The sequence below is a fragment of the Peromyscus leucopus genome, chromosome X (genome assembly GCF_004664715.2).
Source record: "Peromyscus leucopus breed LL Stock chromosome X, UCI_PerLeu_2.1, whole genome shotgun sequence".
Taxonomy (NCBI): domain Eukaryota; kingdom Metazoa; phylum Chordata; class Mammalia; order Rodentia; family Cricetidae; genus Peromyscus; species Peromyscus leucopus.
This window is the reverse complement of record NC_051083.1, coordinates 127976653-127992070: the sequence shown is the minus strand read 5'-3', so window position 1 is coordinate 127992070 and position 15418 is coordinate 127976653. Positions and strand designations below refer to the sequence as shown.

At 37.0% G+C, this 15418-nt stretch overlaps 1 protein-coding gene across 1 annotated transcript; it reads left to right on the top strand.

Moving 5' to 3' along the window:
• Window positions 1-3793: 3793 nt before the first annotated feature.
• Window positions 3794-4583, top strand: LOC114683077 (high mobility group protein B2-like). The gene is given in 2 exon segments (XM_037198917.1): window positions 3794-4165; window positions 4168-4583. Coding segments are annotated over 2 exon segments (624 nt in total). The 5' UTR covers window positions 3794-3795; the 3' UTR covers window positions 4422-4583.
• Window positions 4584-15418: the final 10835 nt, after the last annotated feature.

Genomic DNA, 15418 nt, shown 5'->3' with positions numbered 1-15418 from the left:
TCTCTATATTTTTTGAGAGAGTGTTTCTCATTGATCCTGAAGCATATCATGTTTTGTCAGGCTGGATGGTAAATACGTTTCAGGGATCTACCTGTCTCTCTTCATAACCACTGGGGTTACAGGTGTACACTGCCATATCAGTCTTTGTAGAATGACTACTAACGATATGAATTATGTTCTTGCTTCTATGGCAAACACTTCACCTATGGAGCCACCTCCCTAGTACCCTATAATCCTTTAGTTGATGTTTTTAATCAGTTTAATAATTACTTTATTTTAATATTTATATATTTATTATTTTTATGTGAGTGTGTACATACATGTATGTATTTGTGTGTGTGTGTGTGTATGTGTGTGTCTACAATAGTTTATATATTCCTTGTGCATTCAGGAGCCCACAGAGGCCAGAAGGGACATTGGATCCCCTGGATCTGGAATTATCAGAGATTCTTAGCCACCTGGATGTGTGTAATGGGAACTGGGCCAAAGTCCTGTATAAGAGCAATAAGCAATAAGAACATTGAGCCCATAATCTCTTATTTTAAAGAAGAAGAAATTGTGACTTAGAGTCAAACTGATCAAATTTAAATACTTTTTATTTTATAAATAGAAAATATGAAATTATAATCCAAATTGTTATATGCACAGACATTTGACTGAATTTATGCATCAATGTGTTGCTGGACAAAAAAAATCTACAATGAAAGTATGGAAGTATAGATTTATCAAGGACTTGCCTTGAATTCACTATATGGAAGAAGGCTAAGGATAACCTTGGACTTCTGGTCTTCTTGCCTCTACCTTTTAGTAAACCTTTGGAATTTTTTTCTCAAGAAAACTGTTCACATTGTCTATGGAGATAGTATTTGTCAACTGACCTGAGGCTTACTAAGCAAGTTAGGATAGCTGCCTAGTGAGTTCCTGGATTTCTCCTTTTGTGACTTGCTAGTACTAGATTACAAGCATGGACTCCCACAACTGGCCTTTCAAATGTAGATCCTGGGGATTGAATTCAGGTCCTTGTGGCTGCAAGGCCAGCATCTTACTGATTGAGCTATCTCCTCATACACTTTAGTTGTTTTTAATATATAAGCATACATCACTGAACAATAAAAGTTTAGTCTGTAGTCTGTGGTTTCTTCAGACCATCCATAATAAAGTAACTATGTAAAAATTGCTATTAGAAAACCTGACATCACCACTTGTTTGCATGTGTAAAAGGAAGGGATCCTATTGAGGACTTCTAGGAATGAGGGATACAGAGTCTCAGCTGGCAATCTCATAGTCAGATGAAGCTTCCAGTGGCAGGATTAGATTGCATTCAATTGAGTTGTTGGCCAAAGAGGTCTGATGTAAATCCTCAAACAACCCAGGCTGTTGCTAAGACAAAAGGTTGCTCTGTGCAAACAGACAGTGGGACCCATTGCTGAGGACAACACCCACAGAACTCATTGAACCTGGAGAACTCAAGCTGTTGCCCACATGGAGCCCTCCCTCCTATGTTCTAGTTTCTTTGGTGCAGGAAGATACTCTGCAGGCTACTGAAAGAGAAATTTGGATACCAACAAAATCACAAAAACTTTGACATAAAATCTATCCTGCCTGCAAAATATTCTTGGTCAATGGTGGCACAGAACTTGTGGAAGTAGCCAACCAATGGCTGATTTGACATAAGGCTGACACCACAAGTGAGAACCCACACCCAGTACTGCTTGTATAATAAAGAACCAGAGATTAGTGTTTCTGGCCAGCAGGGAAAACTCCTGTAGCCAGACTTCCTGACCCAAACCCCCCATCAGACCCTGCAATCCACAAGACCCATGCCCTACCCCAATACACATCTGCCTGCGACCCCAGTAACTTCCTGAGACAAGGAATCCACCAGCTCTCATTGGATGAAGAGGTGAATGACTCTTCTCCAACCCAAAGAGTCCTGCCTCTAGGACCCTGGCCCTAGGACACTTCCAGTTCCTGGGAATGCCCATCCAACTCTGCCCCAGTTGCTGGCCAGCAGGGAAAACTCCTGAGGCCAGGGTCTCCCACTAAACCCCCCATTGGACCCTGCAATCTACAAAACCCACTCCCTACCCCAATATCCATTGCCCTGTGACACCAGTGGCTTCCTGAGGCACAGAATCTGCCAGCTCTCATTGGACCAAGAGAGGCTTCCTGAGACAGAGAATCTACCAGCTCTAACTGTACCAAGAACCCTGATAAGACCAAGAGTGGCTGCCTGAGTCACAGATTTAGCTAGCTTGGATTGGACCAAGAGCAGCCCCCTGAGATACAGAATCTGCCAATTCCAATTAGACCAAGAGCTAAGGTTGGACCCAGAGGGGCCCCTGAGACACAGACACAAGAAGCACAAAGTGGACCAGTAGAAGCTTACTCAGACTCAGGCATCACTTGCACTTATTAGAGGAAAAGGTGTGTAGATGTCAGTACAAAACTGCATACAACAACATAAAGAGCAATATGGCATCAACAGAACCTAGCCAGCCTACAACAGCAAGACCTGAACATTACAATGTAGAAGAAGCAGAAGAAGCAAACTTAAAAATAGCTTCATGAGGATGCTAGAGGTCTTTAAAAAAGAATGAAAAATCCTTAAAGAAATTGAGGAAAAGAGAAACAAAAAATGTAAGAAATCAATAAATCCCTTAAAGAAAGTCAAGCAAACCATGAAAAAGCAATTAAACATGTGAAGGAAACAGTTCAAGATCTGAAAATTAAAATAGAAATAATGAATAAGACACAAACAGAGGGAATGCTTGAAATAGAAAAACTGAGTAAATGAACAGGAAACACAGATGCAAACATAATAGAATACAGGAGATAGAAGACAGAATCTCTAGTGTAGAGGACACAATAGAAAGATTCGTCAGTCAAAGAAAACACTAAAGCCAAAAAAATCATAACACAAAACATCCAGGAAATCTGGGATACCATGAAAAGGCCCAAACTAAGAATACTTGGGATAGAAGAAGGAGAAGAATACCAACTCAAAAGCACAGAAAATATATTCAACAAAATCATTGAATAAAACTTTCCTAATTTAAAGAAGGAAATACCTATGAAGATACGAAAAGCTTATAGAACACCAAATATACTAGAAACCAAAAAGTCCCCTCACCACATAATAATTAAAACACTAAACATACAGAATAAAGAAAGAATATTAAGAGCAACAAAGGAAAAAATATAAGTGACTTATAAAGACAGACCCATCAGAATATCATCTGAATTCTCAATAGAGACTTTGAAAGCCAGAAAGTCCTGGACAGATGTAATGCAGACACTAAGAATCCATGGCTGCCAGGCTAGACTAATATACCCAACAAAACTTTCAATCACCATAGACAGAGTGAAGAAGACATTCCCAGACAAAACTAGATGTAAATAATACCTGTCCATAAATCCAGCCCTACAGAAAGCACTAGAAGGAAAATTCCAACCTAAGGAAGTAAGATACACCCATGAAAACACAGGCTATAGATAACACCACAGTAGTAAATCCCAAAGAAGAGAAATACACACATACACACTACCACCAAAAGATAACAGGAATTAACAATCACTGGTCATTAATACTCTTAATATCAATGGACTTAATTCACCTATAAAATGACACAGACTAACAGAATGGATATGAAAGTAGGACCCATCTTTCTGCTGCATATAAGAAACACATCTCAAACCAGTTCTTGCCGGAACTTGGGGAAGGAAGTCTCTCTCCCTGTCTCTCTCTCTCGTCGGGGCTCAGAGGGAAGCGCTCGCGCCAGGTACGCTGTCAGCATGGGCAAGGGAGACCCCAACAAGCCGCGGGGCAAGATGTCCTCGTATGCCTTCTTCGTGCAGACCTGCCGGGAGGAGCACAAGAAGAAGCACCCGGACTCGTCGGTCAACTTTGCCGAGTTCTCCAAGAAGTGCTCCGAGAGATGGAAGACCATGTCTGCAAAGGAAAAGTCGAAGTTCGAAGATTTGGCCAAGAGCGACAAAACTCGTTATGACAGGGAGATGAAGACTTATGTTCCTCCCAAAGGTGATAAGACAGGAAAGAAAAAGGATCCTAATGCTCCAAAAAGACCGCCGTCTGCCTTCTTCCTGTTTTGCTCTGAACATCGCCCAAAGATCAAAAGTGAACACCCAGGCCTGTCTATTGGAGATACTGCAAAAAATTGGGTGAGATGTGGTCTGAACAGTCTGCCAAAGATAAACAACCCTATGAGCAGAAAGCAGCTAAACTAAAGGAGAAGTATGAAAAGAATATTGCTGCATACCGTGCCAAGGGTAAAAGTGAAGCAGGAAAGAAGGGTCCTGGTAGGCCAACAGGCTCAAAGAAGAAGAATGAACCAGAAGATGAGGAAGTAGAGGAGGAGGAGGAAGACGAAGATGATGATGATGATGAGGATGAAGAATAAATGGCTGTCCTAAAATGTGTGGTGTGTATGTGCTCAGGCAATTATTTTGCTAAGAATGTGAAATTCAAGTGCAGCTCAACATTAGCTTCAGTATAAAAACTGTACAGATTTTTGTATAGCTGATGAGATTCTTTGTAGAGAAATACTTTTTTTAAAAAAAGAGTTTGTAGCTTTTTTAGGGGCTACAACGTAGAGTTAGATTTAAAGCTTTTGATGTTGAATGTTCCTAAATATTTAATGGTTTCTTTAATTTCTTATAGTAGCATAGCAAACTTAATAGGAATTTGTATTACCAGTAAATTTTTTTAGGATGTTGCATTTTGTTTTTTTTTTTAAATTTGTAATAAAATAATGTATATTAAAAAAAAGAAACACATCACAAAGACAGATACTACTTCAGAGTAAAAGGATGGGAAAAGAGTTTCCAATCAAATGGACGTAAGAAACAAGCTGGTGTAGATATCCTAATATGTAACAAATAGACTTCAAACTAAAATCAATCAAAAGAGATCAAGAAGGACATTCCATATTCATCACAACTTCATCCACCAAGATGAAGTTTTGATTCTGAACATTTATGCCCCAAATATGAGGGCATTCATATGTGTAAAAGAAACATTGCTAAAGCTTAAATCACACATAAACCCCACACATTAATAGTGGTAGACTTCAACACCCAACTCTCACCACTGGACAGATCTACCAGATAGAAACTTAACAGAAAAATAAGGGACCTAACAGATGTTATGAACAAGGAAAGAGAGACCATGATAAATGAAGACCCCATGGGAAGAAGCAAAGTGCTAGGGGGGTCCCCAGAAATCCACAAAGATACCTCCACAATAGACTACTGGCAGTGGTCAAGAGAAAGCCCGAACTGACCTACTCTAGTGATCAGATGGCCAAACACCCTGTGAATGTGTGCATATGTATGCTGTAATGTACATTTGGCCATCAGGGGACAACTTGAGAGTGTTAGTTCTCTCCTTCTGCAATATGAATCATGGGAATTGAACTCAGGTCATTAGGTCCAATAGTAAATGTCTTTACTGAACCACCTCACTAGCCTGTAATATTATTTTCTGACAGCAGTGCCTGCTATCACCTAAAAACTTTCCATGAGGCCCCACCTCTTTCCATGATATCCTACCCTAGGGGCCATCCACAGAATGGGGAGACATTTGGCAGGATACACTTAAACCATATTAAACTCTAGCAATATATCAATTCCCTGATGGAAAATCAGCAATTGTTCAAGTGAAGGAGTTACAATATATTTGCAACCCTCTTGTCACAAGGCAAGATAGCAGTGATGTGAGCTTTATGCTTCAGAACCTATACTATCTCTCAGCATCACAACTACAAATACTATGTCTCAAATGAAAGTTAAATATTACTTTAGAGCACAGGATTACTCAGAACTTTACTGGTTCCTGCCTAGTTCCATCCATCCCAAATAGGTTTTACCACCTGAATCTGTATGCCAAACATTGCTCCCAGGAAACTCAACTACAGATTTTACTTGATCATTTTATGTTTTATTTTGCTTATTTACATGTAGTAAAAAATAAAAAAGTCATATTTTTAATTTTATATTATTAGTGTTATATTTAGTTTGATATGCTCTTACCTCACAGGTATTTTTCAGATGTTATTGTATTGCTAAACAGAATAGCCTTTTCCTCTAACCCCTAGAAGATTCACTCTATTGTAATCTGGTGGCTCCAAGGTTGTGTGCAGTATGTTTTGACTCCATTATACATACAGACCTCAGATTGATAAGATTCTAAAATTCCTACTTAGAAGTGTTCACCCTACAGAAAGGTATTTATATATATATATATTTATAACTGGACATAGAATTCCCAGAAATTGAAAAAAGATCTCTGGCATCTTTGTTAAGTTCTTAATTACAGAGACACTTTTTCCTATGTATGTATATGTGTCATGTCCATGTGTGTATTTGTATTCACATGTGTGAGGGTGCATGTATGTGTTTGAGTCAGCAGGCCCTTCATTTAGAATGATTTATTTACTTGTTTGTTTGTTTTAACCCACTAATTCCAATTACTACTGTCCACACACGCAAAAATGTGGAAGGTCATTCATTCAGGCATGGGGAACCTACCATTGACCACATTTCTGAAGAAAAATGATTCTCCCTCACCCAGTAATACCAAGTTCTACACTATGGCTTAAGGCCTGCCCAGTCATGGGTTTTTGACCAGGAGTAGAATACCAAGCATGAAATTACCTCCTGTGGAACAAGCCTCAAATCTAATCAGAAAACAGTTAGTTAACCTACAGTAGTCATGCCACTGTCTCAACAGAGGACACTTCTTGGTGGCAGGTCAGAAATTTGGCATGCAGTATCCTTTGCTGGGTAAGTCCATTCATGTCTTTTTTTTTAATCAGTAGACCCCATAAAATCTTGCAGCACTATGAAAGCTCTCCAGCAAGGAGGGAAGTTTGGGTGAATTTAAAACAAACACACAAAACAATACTGAAAAATTTCTAAGAGATATAATTTATTTTCTGAGTACTACATATATGGTTTTTAAATATTGTTGTTCTTATTTATTAGAACTATAATTACAAAACCTTTGATATACTGAGAATGGAAAAATACAAGATATTATTCTTTCAGGTACTGTAAATTTCCTGACTATTCAGAAACAAAATCTAAGATTAATTTATTCATCTTTTCACAATAATGAAGAACATATGTTTTATCTGACTAACACAGTTTCATGATGTTCCTAAGATAGAAAAGAAGAAAACACTGGTTTTCTCCATCATTCTTTCACAAAAAAAGACATAGAAATTTTTCAAGGATTAATCTGATATTTATTTTTTTCCTTTATTATTAAGAGATTTTCTATTAAATTTACATACATTCATTTTACCTATTTATTGATGTCATTATTATAACTTTAATAAATTGTTACCTTTCTTGACTCTTAAAATGGAGGCAAAAAGAAATTAATGGTCCTGTTAGCTGATGAGCTTTTTAATGAATTGTTTTGTTCAAAGGCTGCTGCTAAGCTTACAAAACAGAGTCTGAACATTATGATGCAAAAAATATCTATAAATATCTATAAATATCAAAGCAGAACAAAGTGGACCAAAGGCCAGAGAGATGACTCCGTAATCAAAGAGATCAAAAAGAATACTACATATTTATCACAGGTAAAGTCCATCAAGATGTAGTCTCAATTCTGAACATTTATCTCCCAAACACAAGGACATCCACATATGTAAACAAAAAATTATTAAAGCTTAAATCACACATCAACCCCCACATATTAATTGTTGGAGACTTCAACACCCTACTATCACCACTGGACAGGTCTGCCAGACAGAAAATTAACAGAGAAATAAGGGAAATAACAGATGTTATGACTCAAATGGACTTAATAGACATCTACAGATTCCACCCAAACAAAAGAGAATATACCTTCTTCTCAGCATCCCATGGAACCTTCTCTAAAATTGACCACATATGCAGTCACAAAGCAAATCTTAACAGATACAAAAAAATTTGGAATATCCTCCTGTATTTTATCAGACCACCATGACTTAAAGTTAGAATGCAACAACAACACAAATTACAGAAAGTCTACAAACACATGGAAACCAAACAATGCTCAATTGAATCACCACTGAGTCAAGCAAGAAATAAAGAAAGGCCGGGTAGTGGTGGTGCATGCCTTTAATCCCAGCACTCGGGAGGCAGAGGCAGGCGGATCTCTGTGAGTTCGAGGCCAGCCTGTTCTCCAAAGCGAGTTCCAGGAAAGGCGCAAAGCTACACAGAGAAACCCTGTTTCAAAAAAAAAAAAAAAAAAAAAGAAAGAAAGAAAGAAAGAAAGAAAGAAAGAAAGAAAGAAAAGAAAGAAAGAAATTAAAGACTTCCTAGAATTCAATGAAAATGAATGTACCACGTACCCAAACTGGAACACTATGAAAGCAGTATAAAGAATAAAGTTCATAGCACTAAATGCCTACATAAAGAATTTGGAAAAATCTCACACTAGTGACTTAATAGCACACCCGAAAGCTCTAGAAGAAAAAGAAGCAAACTCACCCAGGAGGAGTAGACACCAGGAAATGATCAAATTGAGGACTGGAATAAATAAAATAGAAACAAAGGGAACAATACAAAGAATCAATGAAACAAAGAATTGGTTCTTTGAGAAAATCAACAAGATAGACAAACCCTTATCCAAACTAACTAAAAGCCAGAGAGACTATCCAAATTAACAAAAGAGAATCATCAGGTCATACTTCAAAAACCTGTACTCCAGAAAACCAGAAAATCTAAAAGAAATGGACAATTTTCTGGATAGGTACAATAAACCCAAATTAAATCAAGAAAAATTAAAAAAAAAATTGACCTATGACTCCAATAGAAATAGAAACAGTCATTAAAAGTCTCCCAACCAAAAGAAGCCCAGGGCAAGATGGTTTCAGTGCAGTATTATACAGAATTTTAAAAGAGCTAATACCAATACTCAAATTGTTCCACATAAGAGAAACAGAAGGAACAGTGCTAAACTCTTCTATGGGGCTGCAGTTACCGTGATTTCTGAATCACACAAAGATGCAACAAAGAAAAAGAATTACAGACTAATCTCCTTCATGAACATTGATACAAAAATACTCAATAAAATACTGGCAAACCGAAACCAAGAACACATAAAAAACTTATCCATCATGATCAAATAGGCTTTATCCCAGAGATGCAGGGATGGTTCAACATATGAAAATCTGTCAATGTAATATATGACATAAACAAACTGAAAGAAAAAAAACATGATCATCTCATTAGGTGCTAAAAAAGCCTTTGATAAAATCCAATACCCCTTCATGATAAAGGTCCTGGAGAGATCAAGAATACAAGGAACATACCTAAATATAATAAATGCAATTTACAGCAAGCTGTCAGCTAATATGAAGTTAAATGTAGAGAAAATCAAAATGATTCAACTAAAATTAGGAACAAGACAAGGCTGTGCACTCTTCCCATATCCATTCAATATAGTACTCAAAGTTCTAACTAGAACAATGAGACAACAAAACGAGATCAAGGGGATGCAAAGTGGAAATGAAGAAGTCAAACTTTTACTTTTTGCAGATGATACGACAGTATACATAAGTGACCCCAAAAATTCTACCAGGGAACTCCTACAACCTTCAGTAATGTGACAGGATACAAGATTACCTCAAAAAAAGCCAGTAGCCCTCCCATACACAAATGATAAATGGGCCAAGAAAGAAATCAGAGAAACATCACCCTTTACAATAGCCATAAATATATAAAATTCCTTGCGATAACTCTAACCAAATGTGTGAAAGACCTGTATGACAAGAACTTAAATCCTTGAAGAAAGATATTGAATAAGGTATCAGGAAATACAAAGATCTCCCTTGCGTGTGGATAGGTAGAACCAATATAATAAAAATGGCAATCTAACCAAAAGCAATCTACAGATTCAGTGCAATCCCCATCAAAATCCCACAGAATTCTTCACAGACCTGTAAAGAACAATACTCAACTTCTTATGGAAAAACAGAAAACTTTGGCTATCTAAACCAATCCTTTACAATAAAGCACCTTCTGGAGTCATCACCATCCCTGTCCCCAAGCTCTACTATAGAGCTATATTAATAAAAATAGAGCTTGGTATTTTCTTAAAAACTGACATATGGAGCAATGTCGAATTGAAAATCCTGACATTAATCCAAACACCTATGAACACTTGATTTTGACAAAGAAGCCAAAACTGTATACTGGAAAATAAAAGAAAGCATCTTCAACAAGTGCTGCTGGCATAAGTTGATGTCAACATGTAGAAGATTGCAAATCGTTCCATATCTATCACCATGCACAAAACTAAAATACAATTGTATCAAAGACTCAACATGAATCCTAATACACTGACTCTGATAGAGGAGAAAGGAGGAAGTAGACTAGAAAGCATTGGCACAGGAGACCACTCCCTAACCAATAATACAGACACTGAGAGCAACAATTAATAAATTAGACCTCCTGAAAATGAGAAGCTTCTGTAAATCAAAGGACACAGTACATAAGACAAAAGACAGCCTACAGAATGGGTGAAGATCTTCATCAATCCCACATCTGACAGAGGGCTGATCTCCAAAATATATAAAGAACTCAAGAAACTAGACAGCAAAATAACAAACAATCCAGTTAAAAATGGGCTACAGATCTAAACAGAGAATTCTCAACATACGACTCTCAAATGGCTGAAAGACATTTAAGGAATTGTTCAGCATCCTTAGTTATCAGGGAAATGCAAATCAAAATGACTCTGAGATATCATCTTACACCTGTCAGAAAAGCTAAGAATAAAAAACACCAATGACAGCTTAAGGTGGAGAGGATGTGGACAAGGGAATACTCCTCCACTGTTGGTGGGAGCGCAGACTGTATAACCACTTTGGAAATCAGTATGGTGTATGGTGGTTTCTTAGAAAATTGGGAATCAATCTAACTAAAAACCCAATGATAGCACTGTTGGGCATATAGTTAACAAATGCTCAAGCATACCACAAGGACACTTGTTCAATTATGTTCATAGCAGTGTTATTCATAATAGCTAGAACCTGGAAGCAACCTAGATACCTCTCAACCAAAAAAATGGATAAAGAAAATATGGTATATACAGAATGGAGTATTACTCTGTAAAAACAACAACAACAACAACAATGACATCATGAATGGATGAAATCAGAAAATATTATCCTGAGCGAGGTAACCCAGACTCACAATGACAAACATGGTATATACTCACTCATAAATAGATACTAGATGTAAAGCAAAAGATAATCAGAATACAACCCACAGCTCCAGAGAAGCTGGGGAAAAGGAGGACCCTAAGAGAGATGTATGGATCACCTTTAGAAGGGGAAACAGAGGAGACTCTGATGAGTAAACTGGGCATGCAGGGAGCAATAGCGGGTAGTAAATGGAAGATGAGAACATGAGGAAATGGGATGGTCAAGCTGGGGGAGGGACAAGTGGGAGAGCAATGAAAGAAATATCTTGATAGAAGGAGACATTATGGGGCAAGAGAAACCTGGTGCTAAGGAAATTCCCAGGAATCCAAAAGGATGGCCCCAGATTAGACTGCTGGCAACAGTGGTGAGGGTGTCTGAGCTGGCTTACTCTAGTAATCAGATTGGTGAGTACCATAACTCTCATCATAGGGCCTTCATCCAGTAACTGATGGAAGTAGATACAGAGATGCACAGCCAAGCACCAGGCCAAGCACAGGGAGTCCAGTCAAAGAGAGGGAAGAGGGATTATATGAGCAAGGTGGCAGGGGGAGTCAAGATCATGATGGGGAAATCAATAGACAAGCTCCACAACCTTTGTCCAACAGCTGTGGAGCCTGCATGGAACCAGACTAGACCTTCTGCATACAGGATACAGTTGTGTAGCTTGGTGTGTTTGAGGGGCCCCTTCCAGTGTAATCAGGATCTATCCCTGGTGAATGAGCTGGCTTTCTAGATCCCATTACCCGTGGTCAGACAACTTGCTCATTCCTGATAAAGTGTGGAGGGGTTTGGTTCAGCCTTAATTGAATGTACCAGGCTAAATGTCCCACCATGGGAGAACTTACACTGTTGGAGAGTGGGAAGAGATTGGAGGGGGCAAGGTTGTGGAGAGTGAGAGGGGGATCTGTGATCGGTATGTAAATTGAATTTTAAAAATTTAATTAAAAACTTTCACTTTCATTGAATTTCTCTCACATACACTTATGTTACCTAATTTTTTCCCATTTGTCTTTGTTATTTACATTTTTCCTATTATTGATGAAAGTTTGCAACAACTTGAAGTGTATTACCACAATGCAAGAAAAATGAATTATAATGATTAAATGATATCTGAAATCATAGAAATGATACATCAACTATGCAATGGAAGACAAGTATTCTATTTCAACATCAAATTAATTTTGAATTTCCTGGCAATGTCAGCTGTCTGAGAGTGTCTTTAGTCTACAGTGCCTGACAGAGTCCCTGTGTTGTGGCTACTGACCAATGTTTGTTCTTCATTCAGTCTTCACTTTAGCTTCACTACTCATCATTCTAAATTCGACACCAGGAATTCTATGTGTGCATAATTGATGCATACTATTGTGACTACTACTTCACAAATTTTGATCTCTAAACAATGATACAGAATGAAAAGAACCCCGCCCCCCACAAAAGAGTTCCAACTTTCTAAATGTTCTAGTTGTTTGAAAAGTCTTAACATTTTCTTGCACCTCCCACACAAGTTTTTGTGTGCCATTCTTTTTCTTTGCTACCAGTATCCAATTACTCAGGACAGTTTGATTCTTCACTTGGAACCCCTCTCTTCTTTTTCAGTAACCTCAGATTTCGTTAATAACCCCACACTGGTAAGATTTTTTTTTGTCTGTTTGTTTTTTTGTTTTTGTTTCTTTTTTTCTCTTCCCCTCAGACCTACAGATTTGCCTCAAGTAATGTTTTCCACAAATACTCACTTTTCATCATACCATTCTTTTTCTGCAAAGCATTCAGTGTTCATAGGTATGAACTAATATTGCTTATTGTGACATGAAAAGTTCCCCATAATTTTACCCTTGAAACAAAGTGTCTAGCCTTAGTTTCTAAATATCATTTAGGATGCCACTTAAAGAATGTACACTGCCATGCATCTCTGGTCATAAAAATCCTACTCCCCTCTAATTGAGATCAGATTATTTTCTCAGAGAGAGAAATATTTATGAATGAACATGGTGATACTGGAATTTGTTCACTAATTTCTTAGGCATCCATGTCTCTCTTCTTTCTTTTCACTACATCAATCACTCTTGAAGGGCAGATACAATGTCATATATACATACAAAGTATATTCTCAACGGTGTTTCATATAATGAATGTTTACTAAGTATTTGGTTTGATTTAAAATAACTTATACAATTATTTCATTTTCTGTTATAATTATATGAAACTGGTCACACTTTAAAGCAGATAAAATAAAAAACTAAGGTAATATTATATTTCAAATAAAATTCATAATAATCCCTAATCTTTGTGTCAAAATAGTTCTTGCTGTTCTAACATATATAGCAGCATATGTTCAAATAGTAAATGGAATTTATCAAGAATACAGGAACTACCACAAATTGCTATTCTATGAGTATTAAATGCCATCTCTGCCATTGCACTAACACCAGGGAAGGTTGAATTTCATAGTCAAAATGAGACTCCCTTTCCAAGTTGAGCATCTGTATGAGCAGCCACAGGCAAGAAAAGCAGTGAGGGTCAAGAACATTCACATAACATGAATAATTACTTGCTTCTGTCTCCCAGAGGAAATGATGATACAAATTGTTACCATTTATTTCACTCATACTGTGTGCTAGGCACTCTATTAAGTGATGTAAATAAATTATATCATTGAATCCTCACTAGTACCTTATAAGAAAGAACAGAACCATTATTGTACTTGTTTTACAAATAGGGATATTAAGATATGAACAACGTACCCCAAACCACACAGTTAAAAACTTAGGTAAACTCAGACGAGAGCAGGCACATTCAGGGCAGCTTAGTACTCACTCCTTTTTTTTTCCTTCAGGAAACTGTGTTCCATCTTGAAATGAGCCATTTCTGTATGGTAAGGCTATCTTATTCCTCTTTCTACCTTTTCTACAAAGATCACAAAATTCTAAAGTCAAATGACAGGGCTAGGGAGAGGTTTCAGTAGGCAAGAACACTTGCTGCTCTTGCAAGGGTCCTGTGCTTGGTTCTGAGCATCCAGACTGTGAGGCTCACAACTACCTGTAATTCCAGCTCCAGATGATCTAATGTCCACAATATGTTGTATACATGGACACATACATACATGTAAATAAAATAAAAATAAAAATAAAAAAACTTAGGCAAGCTAATATTTGAGTAGAGATAGTCTAGCACCCAAGTGTACATAATTTACTAATCAAAATTAGTATGTTTCTTGAATTTATATTATTAACACAACTCAATCATCTTAATAAGGATTTGTTTTATTTGCATATTTGCATGAATACATAGACTATTTCAGGGGAAATGAAAAATAAACACATTTAGTTAAACTTACTGATATTTTTAGAGGTTTTTAAAATTTTAACATTCAAGTTGGGTGAAAAGCATACAAATAACACGAACCTGGTTGAGTTACAATATATGAGAGAAGAATAAATAAAAAAGGAAAAAAATCTACCTTCATAATATGAGTAAGAACAGGTATTTGTCCTTGACTAATTCTAGCACTTTCATATAAGGTCTTATTACCTGCATATTTTTCTTTTTCTTTTTCTTTTCTTTTCTTTTCTTTTTTTCTTCTTTGGCTTATCATATAAAATTATGAGTTTCAATATCTTTTATCCCTATTACTCTCCTCTCCTTCCCTACCCTGCCGCCAAATAGTCCCTCTTCTGTTTTCATCACGCACGCACGCACACATGCACAATCTGCATATAAGAGATGACATGAAATATTTGCCTTTCTGAGTTTGAATTATTTTATTTAATATTGTGATCTCAGTTCCACCTATTGTTCCCCAAATGATGTGATTTGAATATACTTATGGCTGCATAAAACTCCATTGTGTGCTGAGGGATGATAGATAGATAGATAGATAGATAGATAGATAGATAGATAGATAGATAGATATTAAGTCACATTATTTCCAAGACCACCCCAGTTAAGTTAGAAAATCTTATGAGCTTAGGAGCAAGAACGAGATTCAATTGCCAGTTTGGCCAGATGGTGCCAGAAATTTTTCAGTGAGTGATTCCTTTTGTTCAGCACATCAATTTTATTTCTTGTGCTAGAGATTATTTATGTAACAATTATGAAATATCATATCTTGTACCTTAGAGTGCTAATGCAGATAGTTTTTACCAATTAACAATTCTGCTTTGAAGATAACATAAAGCCTACATATCAGTGTTGTC